At 48.7% G+C, this 16,910-nt stretch overlaps 1 protein-coding gene across 1 annotated transcript in view; it reads right to left on the minus strand.

The window, feature by feature from the left end:
- The window catches only part of SPTBN2 (spectrin beta, non-erythrocytic 2), a 41,140-nt gene extending 31,112 nt beyond the window's left edge, over positions 1 to 10,028 (minus strand). The window contains exons 1-2 of the mRNA XM_030332492.2: positions 8,376 to 10,028; positions 1,699 to 1,877 (exon numbers count right to left, since the gene is read on the minus strand). Coding sequence (XP_030188352.1) covers positions 1,699 to 1,855 — 157 coding nt within the window. The 5' untranslated portion in view covers positions 1,856 to 1,877; positions 8,376 to 10,028. The remainder of the gene's footprint in view (positions 1 to 1,698; positions 1,878 to 8,375) is intronic.
- Positions 10,029 to 16,910: the final 6,882 nt, after the last annotated feature.

A 16,910-nucleotide genomic window follows, 5' to 3' on the forward strand; every position in this document is an offset into this window, starting at 1 on the left:
GTTTGTCACCACTTCCAGTTCTGGCTCTTCCCTTCCGCTAGGCCCACCAGGCCCTCCTCAGCCAGGCCATTCCAGGCCCCCAGTGTGCAGCTCCAAAGGGACGGCTGCCAGATCTTCTTCCTTCCTTTCTCTGGGCTTCAGCGCCTGCCCCTTACAGCCTACTCTTGCCTCTCTCCTGTCTCCATTCATCCCGTATTTATTTGCACCAGTAGGTGCAAGCTGCAGTGCTAGGCTAAGCCCATACTGAGATGCCTCTTCGGGAGAGCCCGGTTTGGTGGTGGAGAAATGACAGTTCGGGTGGCATGTGTGCGTGAACATGGTGATGGTCCTGGGTATCATGTGTCATGTGCACAGACATCGAAACAGTCCTGGGTGGCACAAGACATGTGCACACCGACATCATGACAGTTTTAGAGGCAACGTGCATCCAAAACCTGGGTACCAGGGAAACTTTTCCTCAAAGAGGTGACATTGTCCGTAACCCACGTTCTCATCTATAGAAACACTGATAGGTGCATTTCATAAGCCAGCCTGAAGACCCAACCAGAAAGGCAGTGAGGTCCAGGAGAAAATGATGAGGGATCCCCAGAGCTAAAGCCATCACCCAAGGGTCCTCAGATGGATGCTGGGCTGCCTGAAAAGAGTTACCTGGAGAGCTTTTTAAAAATCCTGATTTCTGGACCGTATGTTCAAAGATCCTAATTCAATGTGTCTACGAAGGGGAGGGGCTTGGGAACCTGTATTTGTAAAAATGTCCCTGGGTGATCCTTTAAAAACTGCAGCCCGGTTTGGGAACCACCCCCTCAGTGTCTCCCTTCTTCCAGGAGGCCACCCACTCGTGCTGGGAGCACTGCCTCTGAGGGGGGAATAATAGTTGCGGCCTCTCCCACCGCACTGGGCTGGGAGGCCAGCAGGTGGGTGGAAAAGACAAGGGTGGGATGAAGGAGGGAAACCAGACGGGGTGGGTGGCCTTAGGGTGTGTGGGTGACTCAGCCCCACGCCAGCCCCTGGTGGTGTCAGGTGGCAGCTGCACTCTTGTTGCCATGACAACTCCTCCAGGAACGCAGGGAGGCCCGTCCGACGGGTTTGTTTGCGCTCGCTCCGAGAAGCTGAGGGAAGAGCCCAAGCCTTAGGGGAGGGCAGAGGCCTTGGTGGGTAGAGAGCAGACCCGGGAGAATGGGCAGCTGCAGAAACCAGCAGCGGGAGGAGGGAACCTGCTTCAGGGAACAGGTAGATGAAACAATGGGAGGAACAGGCGGCAGGTGGAAGGAACAGGCGGGGAGGGAGAGGGGAGGATAATGGACTGGGAGGGAGAACAGGTGTGAGAGGTGACAGTGAAGACCAGGGAAGACACAACAAGGGGATGAAAGGTAAGGGAGACGGGTGGGTGGAGATGGCAGGAGTAAGTGAAAAAGAGCTAGGAACCATGACTCAGGGACAGAGAGGAAGAGAATTGAGTCCTGTGCCTGGGGGAAGGGAAGCTGGGGAACATTCTGGATTGTATGATGTTTGCTCTCGGTGCTAAGTTGGGCGGTGCTAAGTTGGGCCGAGGGGCTTGATGGGGGTGATCTGGATTTCCTACTCTTGTGTAGCAGCTTAGAAAGAAAGTTGGTCTTCCCATAAGGTTAAAGGACTCTTCCTGACAAGCTTCTCTCCCCAGCCTCCTCAGCATCTCCCCTGGCCCTCCCCTGGCCTCACCTGCCAGGGCCTTAATGCGAGACCTCTCAAAGAGGCGGGCTGAGCTGCTGTCATTGTCCCAGTCCGAGTCAGGCAGGTCCCAGCGGTTGTTGATGTCGCTGTACTGGCCCTGGATCTCCAAGCTGTCGAAGTCTGTGGGTGACAGGGTGCTGCTCATGGTGGTAGGTGGCCTCCTGCTCCTGCAAGGGGGAACGTGGTTGGTGAGGGGCATCTCAGGACCACTGAGCCCAGTACTCACCATGTCCTCTCTTCTCTTGCCCTAGATCTGCTCTGCTGTCCTGAGGGCCGAAGGCTGTGGTTGATTTCTCTGTCAATGAAAATCAGCCCCGGTGGAAGAGGGGGAGCCATGGTGGGGAAGCAGAAGGACAGGAGTGAAACACGAAGGCAGGAGTGTCCCAGAGTGGTGCAACAGAGAGGAAGGGCTCCAGAGGCTCAGGCCAGAGAGGGACAGGTGCACAAAGCTGGGGACTGGAAGTGGCCATGGCTAATAGCATGGCTCAGCACAGCAATGTGCAAACCAGGGTAACGAAGGGAGCAGGCATGGGACCCCATGGGCAATAATGAGTATAAACTGGAGTTCTTTGATTCCTTGATTCCGCAAGCTGTTCTGAGCTCCCACTCCACATAAGATGGCCTCCTGTACCCAGTAGGTAATTTGAAAAGACCCTAATCCTGCTCTTGAGCTAAGACACATTTAGGATACACCAGGAAGACCGTGATGCACTGTTAGGTAAGTACAGACAAAGTGTCCAGGAGTTCAGAGGAGGACACAGTATGGCTCTCTCCCCTTTGTTTCCTTTTGTTTGTAGAGGAAATACCTAATAGGTGCTGGATAAGTGTCAGCTGTGATATGTGTCCCTGCTATTTACATGCATCATCTCATCAAAACCCCCATGGGGCAGGGGTTCATTGTCATCCCCATTCATAGAAGCTGCACTGTGAAAGTTAAGTCATGGTTCAAGGTCACACAGCTGGAAGGAGCAGAGCTGGGTTTTAAAGAGAGGTTCTTTCTCACTTCAGGGAACAAGCTCTTAATAACAACATTTACACGTTCTTTGAATTTACTGGAGCCCTTCAGAGTTCCATGGGAGAGATCAGCACTTGTGGCTCCCTTTTAGGGCCCAAGCTAGGGAAATTAGGACCACATATGGTTGCCAGCACTCCTTGCGATTCTACGTTACGCAAACAAACTCTGTCCTTCTCAAAACTAACAAATGAGCTTCAGATTAGCTGCAAGGGATTAAAAAAAAAACCATTACCGTCCAAAGTTCTCGGGTAATTCAGCAGCCGTTCAAGGGAATGGAGGGGGCTGGGTCTGTAACTTTATTAGAACCCCCAATTCTGCATTTCTATTTTTCCTAGTACCTCTCAAACACAAACACATTTTAACCCTTTAGCACTACTTCCTAGAGTCGAGGCTTGATCTTGGCAGTCTCTGGTTCTGGAAAGGAAGTCAGGAGAGCCTCGTGTGCGGTTTGGGGGAAGGAAGAAGGGATGCGGGGTGAGTTGTGGGTAGATAGGTTGGTGTGTTCCCCTGGGCACACAAAGGCAGGACTTGGCTTCTGTCATTAACTGGTTCTATGAAGCTGAACCTGAACCTGACCCACATGAGCCAGGATTGTCTGCCCCTCCCCTTTCCGTGCAAGAGAAAGCAGACACAAGGATTTCCTTGGGAGTAGCATTAATGAGGTATGAGGGAGCTAAGGTCTAAGGTTCTTCGATTGGGTTTTTCATTCCCTGTAATAGGCAAGAGAGCTTAATTTCCACTAGCCTGGGACAAATTTCTCACTTAAAATCCATCATTTCTCCTAATCCCCAACAGATTCTTTGAATTTGCTCTGTAAATATTTATATAAAAATAAATTCTAGGGCAGAGTTGAGTCACCCTGAGCAAAGAGTGCTGTGGGCAAGGTGTGACCTGAACCAGAGTCACCTAATACTGGCAGGCACTGGAACAGGGAAGCAGCTCAAGCCCCAGGACCAGTACTAATTCCATTCTCTCCGCTTTTCAGATTAAGGCTTCCTCGCCAGTAGCCATGCTCACACTTAGCTCTGGGATTGACATTTCAAGCACTCATACTCTCCCTGTATAGACCTCCCCACAAAAACTCGTACATGCAATGCCCTCTAACCTTCAGTTTCCATGACCCTTTTCCTTTTATCAGGAGTCACAAACCTACTACAGCCAGCCCCCAGGTCTATGTCCAATAAGCTGTTTACAAATAACTGATTTTGGGTGCGCTAGGCTGGCTCAGCCGGAAGAGCATGTGACTCTTGATCTCAGGGTCATGAGTTCAAGCCCCATGTTGGGTATAGAGATTACTTAAATAAATAAAATTAAAAAAATATATATATATATACATGACTGATTTTGAATTCCTTTAGGTGGGCGTGAAGGTACTTTCCAGTTCTCTACAGGCCCCACCATTCCCTTTTGTCTCCTTTCCAGCTACGTCATGTATTTTTGTTAGCTGCCTGGGCCCTGAAGACCTCTGAGGTTTTCAAATCCTGCTTTATATCTTTGTGCTCCACAAAGAACAGACACTTAAAAGAAACAGACTGCCTGATCCTGTCTCCAAACCACTGTGTGTCCCTGGGGCCTCCAAACTGTACAAAACCTAAACATGTGTTACTCTGGCTTCCTTTTGGTAATCCAACTTGGTCCTCCTAAGGGACCCAGGCATGGGATCCAGACCTCCCAGCAAGGTCTGGCTGTTAGAGCCTTTCCATGGAATCCTATAATTTGAGGGGGAAAGTATGGATTTGGAACTTCTCCTTCTTCTCAAATAAAAACTCAGCCACTTAAATGCTCCTTTGACCAAATCAAAATTTGGCATACATGCTTTGTGTCCTGAGTTTCCAGGGATGCTGTCATATAGATAAGGAACGAAGATGACACAGATGTCCTTAGATCACAGATCCTTATAGGGCTTCATGTTGGCATTCCAAGGAACTTGTTCCCATGGACTTGGATGTGAATGGTGCTCTCTGGTGTTGTTCAGCACAGTGGTTCCGAGGGCCTCTGAGTTTTGGTTTATGGTTTTTGGGCTCTGCAGTCTCCTGGCCTTTTGGACAATACCCTGTGTTCTCTGTTCCCTACTCCCATCTCTAGATTCCTATAGTTTTCTATTTGAGTTTCTTCACATAGATCCCGCTCTGGTTTCTTTTCACTGAGTATCTTATTCCTCACCTATGGTCTGGGTCTCCATACTCACATTTCCAGAGTCAGCCTGTCCACCAGCCCCATGCCCCCCTGTCTCTCTGTATTCTCCTCATGGATTCCTGAACTCTGGCAATAGGATGGTACAGCAGCTAATCCAGATTACAGTTTCACCAGCACCTTATTCTTAGCCACTGACCTCGAGGCCAGGCCCAAGTAGCTTACATTGTTCATGCTAGAATAAAGCCAACTCCCACCAGCTGCAAGCTTGTGGTCCTACTCAATTCTCCACCCAGGCATTGCTGGATGCAGATTTTGTTCAGCTGCGTGGCGATCCTCAGGGGCAGACACCCCCACCCCCCCACCCCCGCCCCTTCCCCTTCCCTCCTGTTTTAGCTGGCATGCAAAACTAGAAATCCTGTCCCCCGGCTAGAGCCTGTCTTATACCCTAATTCCTCCTCTGGCCACATCCTGCTCCTGATTAATTCTTTACCTCCCTCGGAGAAAGAGTTGATGGTTCCCTCCTCTGCTGCTCCCACAGAACTTCAGCATGAAGCTATCATTGCTTTCATCACGTTGTATTACACTTAGTTGTTTATGTGTCTCTCTGCTTGCTCCACTTTTAACCCATTGAGGACAAGGGCTGTGTTCTACTCATGTTTTGTCCTTTCCAAGCTCAGTACAATAGGTATTCGGTAAAAAAATAGTGAATGACTTGACCATAATTCTTTTTTTCTTTTTTCTTTCTTTCTTTCTTTCTTTCTTTCTTTCTTTCTTTCTTTCTTTCTTTCTTTCTTTCTTTCTTTTTTGCCAGCAAATTAATGTCTTTCTTAGAGCTGGAGAAAAACTCAAGCAAAGATGGGATTGGAGTACTCTCAGGGTTAAGCTCTACAGTTCAGGATCAGGGATTCTCAGACTTGCATGAATTCCAGTGACCCTGGAGGGCTATTAAAACACAGACCACTGGGCTCTGTCCCCCCACCCCCAGGGTTTCTGATTCAGTTGATCTGGGGTGGGGCCCAGAAACGTGCATTTCTAACCTGTTCCCAGCTGATACTAAAGTACTGGTTTGGGGACCACACTTCAAGGGCCACTGTTGGTTAGGGGAGGCTAGGAGGACTGAAGAGACACAAAGTTTCAGGGGTGAGTGTGACCTGAGGTTAGCTTCTGCGTGGCTTTAGGCTCTACCCAGTGCTAAACTCAAATATAATTTCCCTGAGAAACCCCAAGATCCACAAAGAGCCAGAAGCCTCAGGCGATGAGAGAGGAAGTAAGATGGAGTGGACTCTAGATCTAATGACACAAATAGAGCTGATGCCCCAACACAGGCGAATCACACATGTGCTGTAGAAGGACGCTGGAGACGCTGGGGTGGGGTAGCAGAGTTGAACAAATGACAGCAAGATGAATAATAAATGAGAAGAAATAGGGACCTTGGCCATGTAAAAATCTTATTTGACTCAAAGCACGAGTGGACCGGCAGAGACATAAAAGGAAAAAGAGATCACAAATAAAGTCAGGGCTCCTAGGAGGGCAAAAGGAAGATGCACTCAGGGCAATCACAGACCCTTGTGGAGAAACAAACCTCTAACCCATTTCCCTCAAGGCTGTCTTTCTGGGGAAACACAGGGACTCTCCTCCAAGGAACTTAGGGACTGGGCTGAAGAATGGCACTGAATTTTTGTTCGATCTTCTTTAGAATCCTCCACTCAGGGTAGGATTATTCAGACTAATTTTCACTCCCTTGCTATGCCCCTCCCCCAAGCGGTAACTGATGGGTTACATCAGTTTCTCCAAGGGAGTAAGATCCATATTAACTTTTCCCTCTCTAATCCTTTCCTCTTCTGAATTGGCCAAGAGGTTGCCCAGGACCCAAAGCCAAGACACATATTTGGAACTCACTCTGCCCTCTTCACCTTCAAGGAAAACTGGTTTGTGGATACCCTGCCCATGCCTGCCTGAACCAACAGCCTCTCCAGCGCTGGAATCGTGTCTGCTCCAGAGAGAGGAGGAGGGCAGCTGAGAAAAAACCCACGAGACAACATGCAGCAGGTTAGGAAAGGGACCAGCCTGCAGCGCAGACGAGCATGCAACGCCATGGGGTCGATCGGTCCCAGAGTGGACAGTAAATGCTGGAGTTGGAACACCCCAGGGAGGAGGCCTTGCCCAGGAGTTCTGTGCGGGGTGGACTCTCAGCCCTCTGGATGTCCCGGCCACAGAAACACCTTACACCGCTCCTTCCCCACCGCCCGAAGGGGCTTCATTCCCCCTCTGCCAGTGTTCTGGTCACTACAGCCAGCCGTGTCCCCTCTCGCACACGCTGTGAGGAAGCATAAAGGAGGGCATGGAGCTAGCTACCGAAGAGGAGAGGAGGAGCCCCTTCGGCTCCAGAGAGAAGCCCCCAACAAGCTCCCGAGAGGGAGCCGGGCGCTCGCACACGCCGGGCACAGACGGCAGAGCGTGTCCGCAGCACCTGGATCAGCGCCGGCCGGTCGGCGGAGGAGCCTCGGCTACGCGAACAGCCGGCGCTGTCAGACGCTCGCAGCCCAGCCGACCCGATCCCTCAACGCGTTTGTCAGTCCCAACTCTTGCAAGACTCTTCCCTCCGCTCCGGAAAGGCCCGCGTTCCCCACGCCTTAACCCTCACCCCCGGTACCTGGGTGGCTGGCACATGACTCTCCATCCAGTCCCCGGCACCCGGCGGCAGCGAGGGCCAGGCGCCGCATCCTCCCTCCCGGACTCCCCTGGCCGGCCCCGACCCCGACCCCAACCCCGCCGCCCGCACGCGGCTGCACAAAGCGCGCCGCCCCGCCGCCGGGACAAAGCGGGCCCGGGCGCCGGCACCTACCTCGGTGCGGAGCGCCGGCGGGGCAGGCGGGAGCGCGGCGGGCGGGGGCGCACCGGTCGTCGCCGCGCCCGCAGCCCGGCCGCGAGGGGCGGTTGCGGGCGGCGGCGGGTGGCCGGACGGCGGCGGGGCGCACGGCGAGCGGCGGCGGGCGCTGTCACCGGGCGCGAGCGGCGCGGGGGGCGCGCGGGGCCGGCGGCGGCGGGGCGCGTGGCGGCGCGCGGGCGCGAGCGGCGGGACTGCGGCGCCGCGGAAGGAGGACAATAGCCTCCCCCTGCCGCAGGCCGCCGGCTCCCGCGGGAGGCCCGGGACCATCTGGAGCCGGCGGCCCCGCGGGGCTCGGGGCGGGGCCCGAATCACCCCCTCCCCGCCCGGCGCCATGGCAACCGCGGCCCCTCTCAGTTCTCCGCACAGTCCCCTGGCCGGGGGTCGCTGACCTTCCCCGGGGCGAACGCGGCGGCTTCTGTGCGGCCGGCTCCCGACCCCGCCACCTTCCCTGTGGGTGCCCCCCATAATGTCGGCTTCCGGTCACCGCTGGGCCATCTGGAGATCCCCCACAGCTTGCGCGGCTCGGGCTCCGCAGCTCGAGGACCCCCACCTTTTTCCCTACTCCTCGTTTCCTCCAAAATCTGTCTCCCCGAGACACGCAATCCTTCCTTTAATGACACTCACCGCTCAGGTTTCCCAAAATTCAGCCTCTGTTTTCCTTTTCAAATTTTCCTCTTTGGGCACCTCCAGTTCATCTCCCTTTAAGCAATTCTGTCGTCCATCCCCTTTCTCCAGCATCCTTCTTCAGGCAGGTAGGCCGGCTCTCTTTCCCAAAGCGTCTCCATGGTGTATGTGGTGGAGATTCGCCTGCTCGCAGATCAGATTCTCAGAATAGTCATCACTGCAGCTTCTCTCTGCTCCTTCTCGGCTCCTCTCATTTATCAACCAGGAGAATTCCGGCCTACTCACTGTCTTAAAAGGGAGTGGGGGTGGGGATGGACATTTCTAGGCCTGGCACAGCTGGGTTTCTCCTTGGTTTAGTAGCATCTGAGTGGTCGAAGGTCTAAGGTCATTAAGAAAGGTGAACTATCTGCTTGAGAGAGAAAAGAATTATGCTCAAATGATAATAAAGTTATAGAGTGCTAGCTGGGTGCTAAAAGTGCATTATCTCATGTGACACCCTCCCCACCCCCACCCCACACTCCAGCTCTAGGAGGTGGGTACTGTTCTTCCAGACTAGGAAACTAAGCTCAGAGATGAACTAGTAATAATAGATTGGGCTTTGTGCAGAGCAATGAGAATTTAACTGTCAGATTATGCTGTCTCTGAAGATGTGGGCCTGTTTCCGCCTGGGAAATGCCTGAAATGACCAAGTAAGGGCAATGGGAAGCATGGGCTTCACGTGAGTTATTGGGTTTAAGGTTTTATTTATTTATGGTTAATGGAATTTTAGGATTTTGCTCCTCTCTGAAAAGGTACATGTACCAAAACAAATTTATAAGTGATTGAAGTACTTTCCAGTTATGATTTTGGCAAGGTGAAATTATTTGCTTTAAAATTATTTGAAAACATTTTCAAGGACAAAAAAGTGCTGCTACCAATCCCATCTGGTTGTATCACCTCGCCTACCTGACCTTGGTTTTCCTAGTATAAAATGGGTAAGGAGGGGTGTCAGGGAGTTGCACTAAAACATGACCTTGAAGTTCTCTTCTAGCTCTGATAGTCTGATTCCACCACTAAACTGGAACAGTGGTTCTACCACCAAAGTGGAACTTGACCTTCTGGGGTGTACCTCACGAGTAGCTGCCATTCAGGCTATTTACTGCTTATTTTTTTTAACAGTCACTCCTTTGGCCAATGGAATCAAAGAAGTGAGAGCATAAGCTGCAACTGTTCCCAAGGGTAGGTGTGTGGTCGCGGGGAAGGGGTCATCAAGGAGACCTGGCCAGGGATGTTAAAGCTGATGGGATGAGAATCAGCTGATCTGCCAAAGACACCAGAACACCCAAACTGCTGCTGCTGTACTGGTATGGGAACCAAGGGTCTCAACAACAGCTATTGGCTTGTGACCCAATTAGAAGACAAGGATATTAGGTCTTATGATCAGTACACTCATAAGATCTTTTGTATAGTATTTCCCATTTTCAGCATTTCATAATCCTTTAAAAAGCATTATAAAGGTAAACACTATCATTCTCATTTTGTTGATGAGCAAATGAATGCCCAAGTTCAGAGTTAGTTCATGGTGGAGACATCAGAGTTTCTGATTCCTAGTATGTTCTTTCCCTTCTGCTAGTGAGAGTAGAGTGGTTAAAAGCATCAATTTTGGGGGTGCCTGGGTGACTCAGTGGGTTGAGCATCTGACTCTTGATTTCAGCTCAGGTCATGATCCCAAGGCCATGGGATCAAGCCCCTCATTGGGCTCTGTGCCGAGCATGGAGCCTGCTTAAGATTCTCTCTCTCTCCCTCTGCCCCCTCCTCTGCTCTCTCTCTTTCTCAAAAAAAAAAAAAAAAAAAAAAAAGCATCAAGTTTGGAGTCAGAGTTTGGGTTTGAAAGTAGTTTTGCCACCTACTTGCTGATGACCTTGGGCAAGTTACTTAACCTCTCTGGAATTCAGTTTCCTTACCTGCAGAATGGTATCATAAGGTGGGGATCAGATGAGTTATTGTAGATAAAGTACTAGAATAGCACCTGGCACATAGTAGCCCTCAACCAGTGTCAGCCATTATTATTTTATAACATTATCATTTTCCCATACTGTTTCCCAATATTGAGGAAGCATGCTCAATAAAGAGAATGCTGAGATCGCTGGTCTCAGTTGCTTTGGAGACTTGTCATTTTGCTCTGTAGTGTATCAGTGTAGTCATTGATGAAGAAAAAAAAAAACCCACCCGCTTCCTTTTTACATAAGTTGCAAAAGTGCATGGGATGAAATCCACCAAGTATGCTGAGCTTTTTGGAGAATCCAGATTTGCTGCTTGTGTTACCAAAATTCACAGAAAGGTCTTGGTAGCACTTCCTGCCACCAAGTCTACAGATGTAGCTGAATTTTCTTCTTTCATTCCTGTAGCATGGAAGACGTGTCTCTCCTATCTGAGAATGATTCTTCTGGCTCCTGCACTAAGTGCCATCCCCTCCTGCAGTCTCATGGCTCCCAGTCATTCTGGTAAGTTCCCTCTCTTCTCGCTCCTTCCCATTAGCATTTGAACATGCTCAAGTATCTGCCAGCTTAAAAAGTAAGTGACAAACCCTGGTCCTCCTCCATGTCTTGCCCTTACTTTTTATGATCACAATCTTCTTGAATGATTTGAACACATTGGCTCCACTACCTTGCCTCCCCTTTAATCAAACATTTATTTAAAAACCATCTGGTGTGGGGCACCTGGGTGGCTCAGTCAGATAAGTATCCAACTCTTGATTTCAGCTCAGGTCATGATCTTACAGTTCCTGAGTTTGAGTCCCACATTGAGCCCTGCATCGGGCTCTGCACAATAGTGTGGAGCCTGCTTGGGATTCTTTCTCCCTCTCTCTCTGCCCTTCCCCCATTTGCGTGTGCGTGCCTTCTCTCTCTTTCAAAACAAACAAACAAACAAACAAACAAACAAACAAAGTATCTAGCTTATGTGCCAGGTACTGTGCTGGGATGTGGGGATCTAATGATGAGTAAAATGGGATATTTCTATCTTCTTGGAGCTTATATTCTGGTAGGGTTGACAGACATTAATAAAATAACCCCTCAAATATATAATCACAAAGTATTATGAATTAAAAGTTCAGGATGCTAGGTGAGAATTTAACAGAGAGTCATAACCTGGCTGGAGAGAGGGTGTCAAGGGAGACCTCCCTCAGATCATTTGAGCTGAGATCTGAAATATGAGAAGTGTTAACCAGGCTGAGAATGGGAGATAACAAGTAGTGGTAACTAACACTAATTGGGGACTATATTTTTAGCCCTTTCCACATATCATTTCATTTCATTCTTGTAAAAACTCTGACAAGTAAGTATTAACCTCATTTCACAGAAGAGAAAATGGAGACATTGAGAGACGAAGTGCCTTGCCCAGGGTCATTTAACCAGGCTGGGGTAGAGCTTGGATTTTCAACCCAGACGTCTGACACTTGAACCATGTTCTTAGCTACAGAGACACGGTGTGTGGACACCAGGCCTGAAGCAGCAGGACTCATGGTGCACGTGAGAAACGGAGAGAAGGGAGGGAAAACGGTGGGCAAGAGGGAATGTGTGGTGAATGCTGGCTGGGAAAATAGGCAAGGGCTAGATCGTGCAGGGCTTTCTAGGTCATTTAAAGAATTTTGTTTTTCACCTTTGGAGCCCTGGAAAAAACTATTGAAGGATTTGAAGCAAAAAAGTGAAATGATCAACTATGTTTTTAAAAAGATTATTCCAGGGCGCTTGGATGGCTCAGATGGTTAAGCCTCCAACTTTGGCTCAGGTCATGGTCTCATGGTTTGTGAGTTTGAGCCCTGCATCAGGCTCTCTGCTGCCAGCACAGAGCCCACTTTGGATTCTCTGTCCCCTTCTCTCTTTTCCCCTCCTCTGCTCATCCTCTCTCTCTGTCTCTCAAAAATAAATAAACATTTAAAGAAATATAAAAAGATTACTCCAGGTGCTGTGTGGGGAATGGGTTGGAGGGGTGTGCAAGTTGATGTGAGAAACCAATGAGGAGGCTACCACTGTGGTTTAGATGAGACAGAAGATGGTAGCTTGAACTTGAATGTTGGCAGTGGAGATAGAGGAACACATAGGTAGAAAGAATTGACAAGATGGGACAATGGGTTAGATACAGGGTGAGGAAAGGGTTTGTTGTGGGAGGATTGTGCAGCTGGAAGACCAAAGGTACCATTTGCTGAGATGAAGCACACTGGAGGAAGACCAGGTTTGGGTGGGGAGAGTGTAGGTCTTGGAACCTGCTGGGTTTGAGATACCTTTGAAACAATCAAGTGGACATACTGAGTAGTTGATTGTTATGAGGCTCAAAGTGGAGATCTAGACTTATACACATTTGGAAGACACGAGTGCAGAGACAGATTGTGAGTGAAGGAGACAATGAGCGCTGAGGCAATTGATTTAGTCCAACGCAATATAATTTCTATTCCTCTGCAGCTGCTTTCAAACAAGGTCCTCAGTAATCCACTTGCTAAATCTGATGTTAATTTCCAATTGCTTTCTTACTGTTCCTCTTGGCAGTGGTTGACTCTCATTATGCCTGCTTCTTGAAATTTTCTTCCTTTGGTTTAGGATTGCCCCACTCCTGGTTTTCCTTCAACCCCTGTAGTCTCTCCCTTTTTTCTTTTGTGAGTTCCTTTCTGCTCGTCACTTAATTGCGTTGTTTTCTTCTAGGCCCTTTTCTCATTCTATGTGTTCTTCCTGGGCCACCTTATCTACCACTCTGTAGCCAGTCTTTTATTTTTTATGTTTAATGTTTTTATTTATTTTTGAGAGAGAGAGAAAGAAAGGGAGAGAGTGAGCGGGAGAGGGGCAGAGAGAGAGAGAGAGGGAGAGAGAGAGAGAAAGAGAGAGAGAGGCAGGCTGAGCTGTCAGCACAGAGCCTAAAGTGGGGCTCAAACTCATAAACCGTGAGACCGTGAGCTGAGCCTAAGTCTGACGCTTAACCAACAGCCACCCAGGCGCCTCCAGAGCATCTTTTTAATACAACAATCTGACAGATCACTCCTCTGCTGAAAACCCTTCAGTGGCTCCCCAAAGCCTTTGGGATAAAGTCCAGAATTCTTTTTTTTTTTTTTTATTTTTTTTAAATTTTTTTTTTTTCAACGTTTATTTATTTTTGGGACAGAGAGAGACAGAGCATGAACGGGGGAGGGGCAGAGAGAGAGGGAGACACAGAATCGGAAACAGGCTCCAGGCTCTGAGCCATCAGCCCAGAGCCCGACGCGGGGCTCGAACTCACGGACCGCAAGATCGTGACCTGGCTGAAGTCGGACGCTTAACCGACTGCGCCACCCAGGCGCCCCTAAAGTCCAGAATTCTTAACAGAGTTTATACACCTTGCTTACCTCTCCAGTCCCCTTTGCTCACCACTCCTCACTTGATGCTCCTAGACATAAGGAATCTGTTGGGAGTTTTTCCAGCATTTGTAGGATTTTGAACATGGTATTCGATTTGGTTGGAAACTTTTCCTTTTCCATTCACCGAGGATTTACTCTTTAGGTCTAAATCTAGGTGTCATTTCCTCCAGAAAACCTCCCAGGGTCTCCAAGTCTGAGACAGGGGCCTTCAGACAGCACTCTATGGGATGGTCACTGCCCATTGGTTGTGTTCCCTCTTAGATGGTGAACTCTGTGAAAGTAGAGAGCACATCCAGTTCCTAGTCTTTCCCTACTAGAGCAGACATGTATATATTTGTGCAATATATTAATGAGTGACAGAAAAGATTTTGGGAGAGAAGGTGATTCCTTGTTATAAAAAGATAAAACTAGATGTTTTCATATCAAGCAATGCATTTTCCATTTCTTTTACCCTGAATTTATCTCCCATCATTAAGCAGCAGCAAGGCTTTCTAGATGCAGCATCCTCTGCACAGGGATGATACCGAAAGATCAGAGTCAGTCTTGGGCTTTTGAATTCTTAACTAGATCTTTTCAAATCTAGGGAGATGTTTTCTTTTTCCTCCAAGTTTTTATTTAAATTCCAGTTAGTTAACATACAGTGTAATACTAGTTTTGGATGTAGAATTTAGTGATTCAACACTTACATACAATACCCAGTGCTCGTCATAATCCCCATCAGCCATTTAACCTATGCCCTGTCCACCTCCCCTCCTATAACCATCAGTTTGTTCTCTATAGTTAAGAGTCGATTTCTTGGTTTACCTCTTTCCCCTCCCCATGTTCATTTGGTTTTTTTTTTAATTTTTTTTTTTTACATTTATTTATTTTTGAGAGACAGAGAGAGACAGAGCACAAGTGGGGGACAGGCAGAGAGAGAAGGAGACAGAGAATCCAAAGCAGGATCCAGGCCCTGAGCTGTCAGCACAGAGCCCGAGGCGGGGCTTGAACTCACAAACTGTGAGATCGTGACCTGAGCCAAAGTTGGACGCCTAACCAACTGAGCCACCCAGGCGCCCCCATTTGTTTTGTTTCTTAAATTCCACCTATGAGTGAAATCATTTCCATAATTTGGCTATTGTGGATAATGCTGCTATAAATTTATCATTGGGGTGCATGTTTCCCTTTGAATAAGTATTTTCGTATCCTTTGGGTAAATACCTAGTAGTGCAATTGCTGGGTCGTAGGGTAGTTCTATTTTTAACTTTTTGAGGAACCTCTGTATCATTTTCCACAGTGGCTGCACCAGTTTGCATTGCCACCAACAATGTAAGAGTGTTCTCCTTTCTCCACATCCTTGCCAACTCCTGTTGTTTCCTGTGTTGCAGAGGAGATACTCTTGGAGGCTCCAGTTTTTAAATTGTAAGGGCTGGGTCCTTGAGAGGGATTTTTTTTTTTCCTTCACAGGTTTTTTTTTAAACATTAAGAGACAGAACTTGACAAACCTAAAACTTAGAGTTTATGCCATTAACTGTTGAAATGCGAAGGGCCTGGGGGTTTCCCCTCCACACAGAAGTATAATCCTTTCTGAGCCTGGAGCAGAATTGGAAAAGACTGAGAAAAGAGGAAAGAGGGTTTAGATGCACCTTGGGCTCTGTTTTCTGTGCTCACCACCAAACAACAGTAGACAGATGAGGCTTATGCTTCATTCCATTCCTAGAACTCTGAGGAGACACAGCATTTCAAAGCCCCCTGTGTTACCAAGGGACAACTGCCACAGAGTAGAAATGGCATTGTCACCCGTGTAGGCAAAGCAGGGCTGAGATAAGTCACATTTCCTCACTACCCACAACCTTCTCACTCCCTAAGCCAAGTCTACTTGGCTCCTTGACATTTGGAGGAGATCTGAAAAGTGCCTTGGTGCCTAGTTCCCGAGAGGAGTGTGAAGGTGAGCTGAGAGCTGGGTGCCCGTGGATATTGCTGTGGAGTGGGCGGGGGGGGGGGTGGTGGGGCAGGGATGAAGCCCACAGTAGAGCCTGAGGGCTGCATGACCCATGCCAGGAGCCGGATGGAGGCTCAGTAGTACCAGGAAGAGCTGAGATGGGAGCCACCGAGCTCCTTGTGAAGCAGACACTGTGTCTTTCTATATCAAGGCTGCAGGTCCCACCCACCAGGGAACTCTGCAGCAGATGCAGTGGTGATAGAGTCCAATGACCAAGACCAAGTAAGGCAAAAGGAACAGAAGATGGCACCTGACCTTGGTGCCCTTCCCTGATGTCAGAATGATATGTGAACCCCCAACTAGCACATTGTGACGAGAAGGAAGGAGACTCCTGAGAGACTGAGTTTAAAACTTGAAATGATTGAGTTGTCTGGAATTGGCAAAGTTCATTAGTTTTCTGCCATTAGTGAAAATGGGGGCTGAAGAGCTAGGTTAAGAGATAAAGAAAATTGTGTATTTCTTCACCTGGGTCTATGACTTGAGGTTATAAACAAGCCTGGTGTACAAAGTAAAGGTCAGAAAGGTAGACTTGCAAGGAGAGTTCTGGTGCCTTGCAAGGACTGACCTGATTCCTGATGGCTGTGGACCAGGAGGCCTGTGTAATATCTGCTAGGGATGAGATTTGCAAAGAATGATCATGTACTTGAAAGCAAAAGTCTGCAGATGAGCCAAGATAAAGTCTCATGTCAAACGGGGCATTCTGATCCTGGGGCGGGTGGGGGAGGGGCACAGAGGACAGAAGAGTACTACCCAGAGCTCCCTTATTTAGTGTAGAAAAGTCTGAGATTCTAGGAGCCCTGAGGGGTGTGCTCTGAGCTGAGCAATGTTGTGAGTGCTCGCTGTTGTTGACTAAAATCGGAGAAACTGGAACTGACTTGAAGACACAGGACTATTACATCCATTTATCTTTGTCCAGTTTGAATTCAAAACAGCACTTTATTTATGGACCATCCCTCCCAAATTATTTTTATCTTGCAAACCTAAACACCATTAAAAACAGGACCTAAAAACACATTTGAACGATTTCAACCCATCTGGGAGCAGACTGGGATCAACCAGGGTGCCAATACTTTTGATTGTCCCTGTCAATAATGAACCACTTCTTTCTTTTAAGAAGCTTATGCCACATACCCCTGGGAATACACAAATCCTGTGAAAAAGTGTCTGATCACACCCTTCTGCCTGAAATAAA

The sequence above is a fragment of the Lynx canadensis genome, chromosome D1, assembly GCF_007474595.2.
Source record: "Lynx canadensis isolate LIC74 chromosome D1, mLynCan4.pri.v2, whole genome shotgun sequence".
Taxonomy (NCBI): Eukaryota; Metazoa; Chordata; class Mammalia; order Carnivora; family Felidae; genus Lynx; species Lynx canadensis.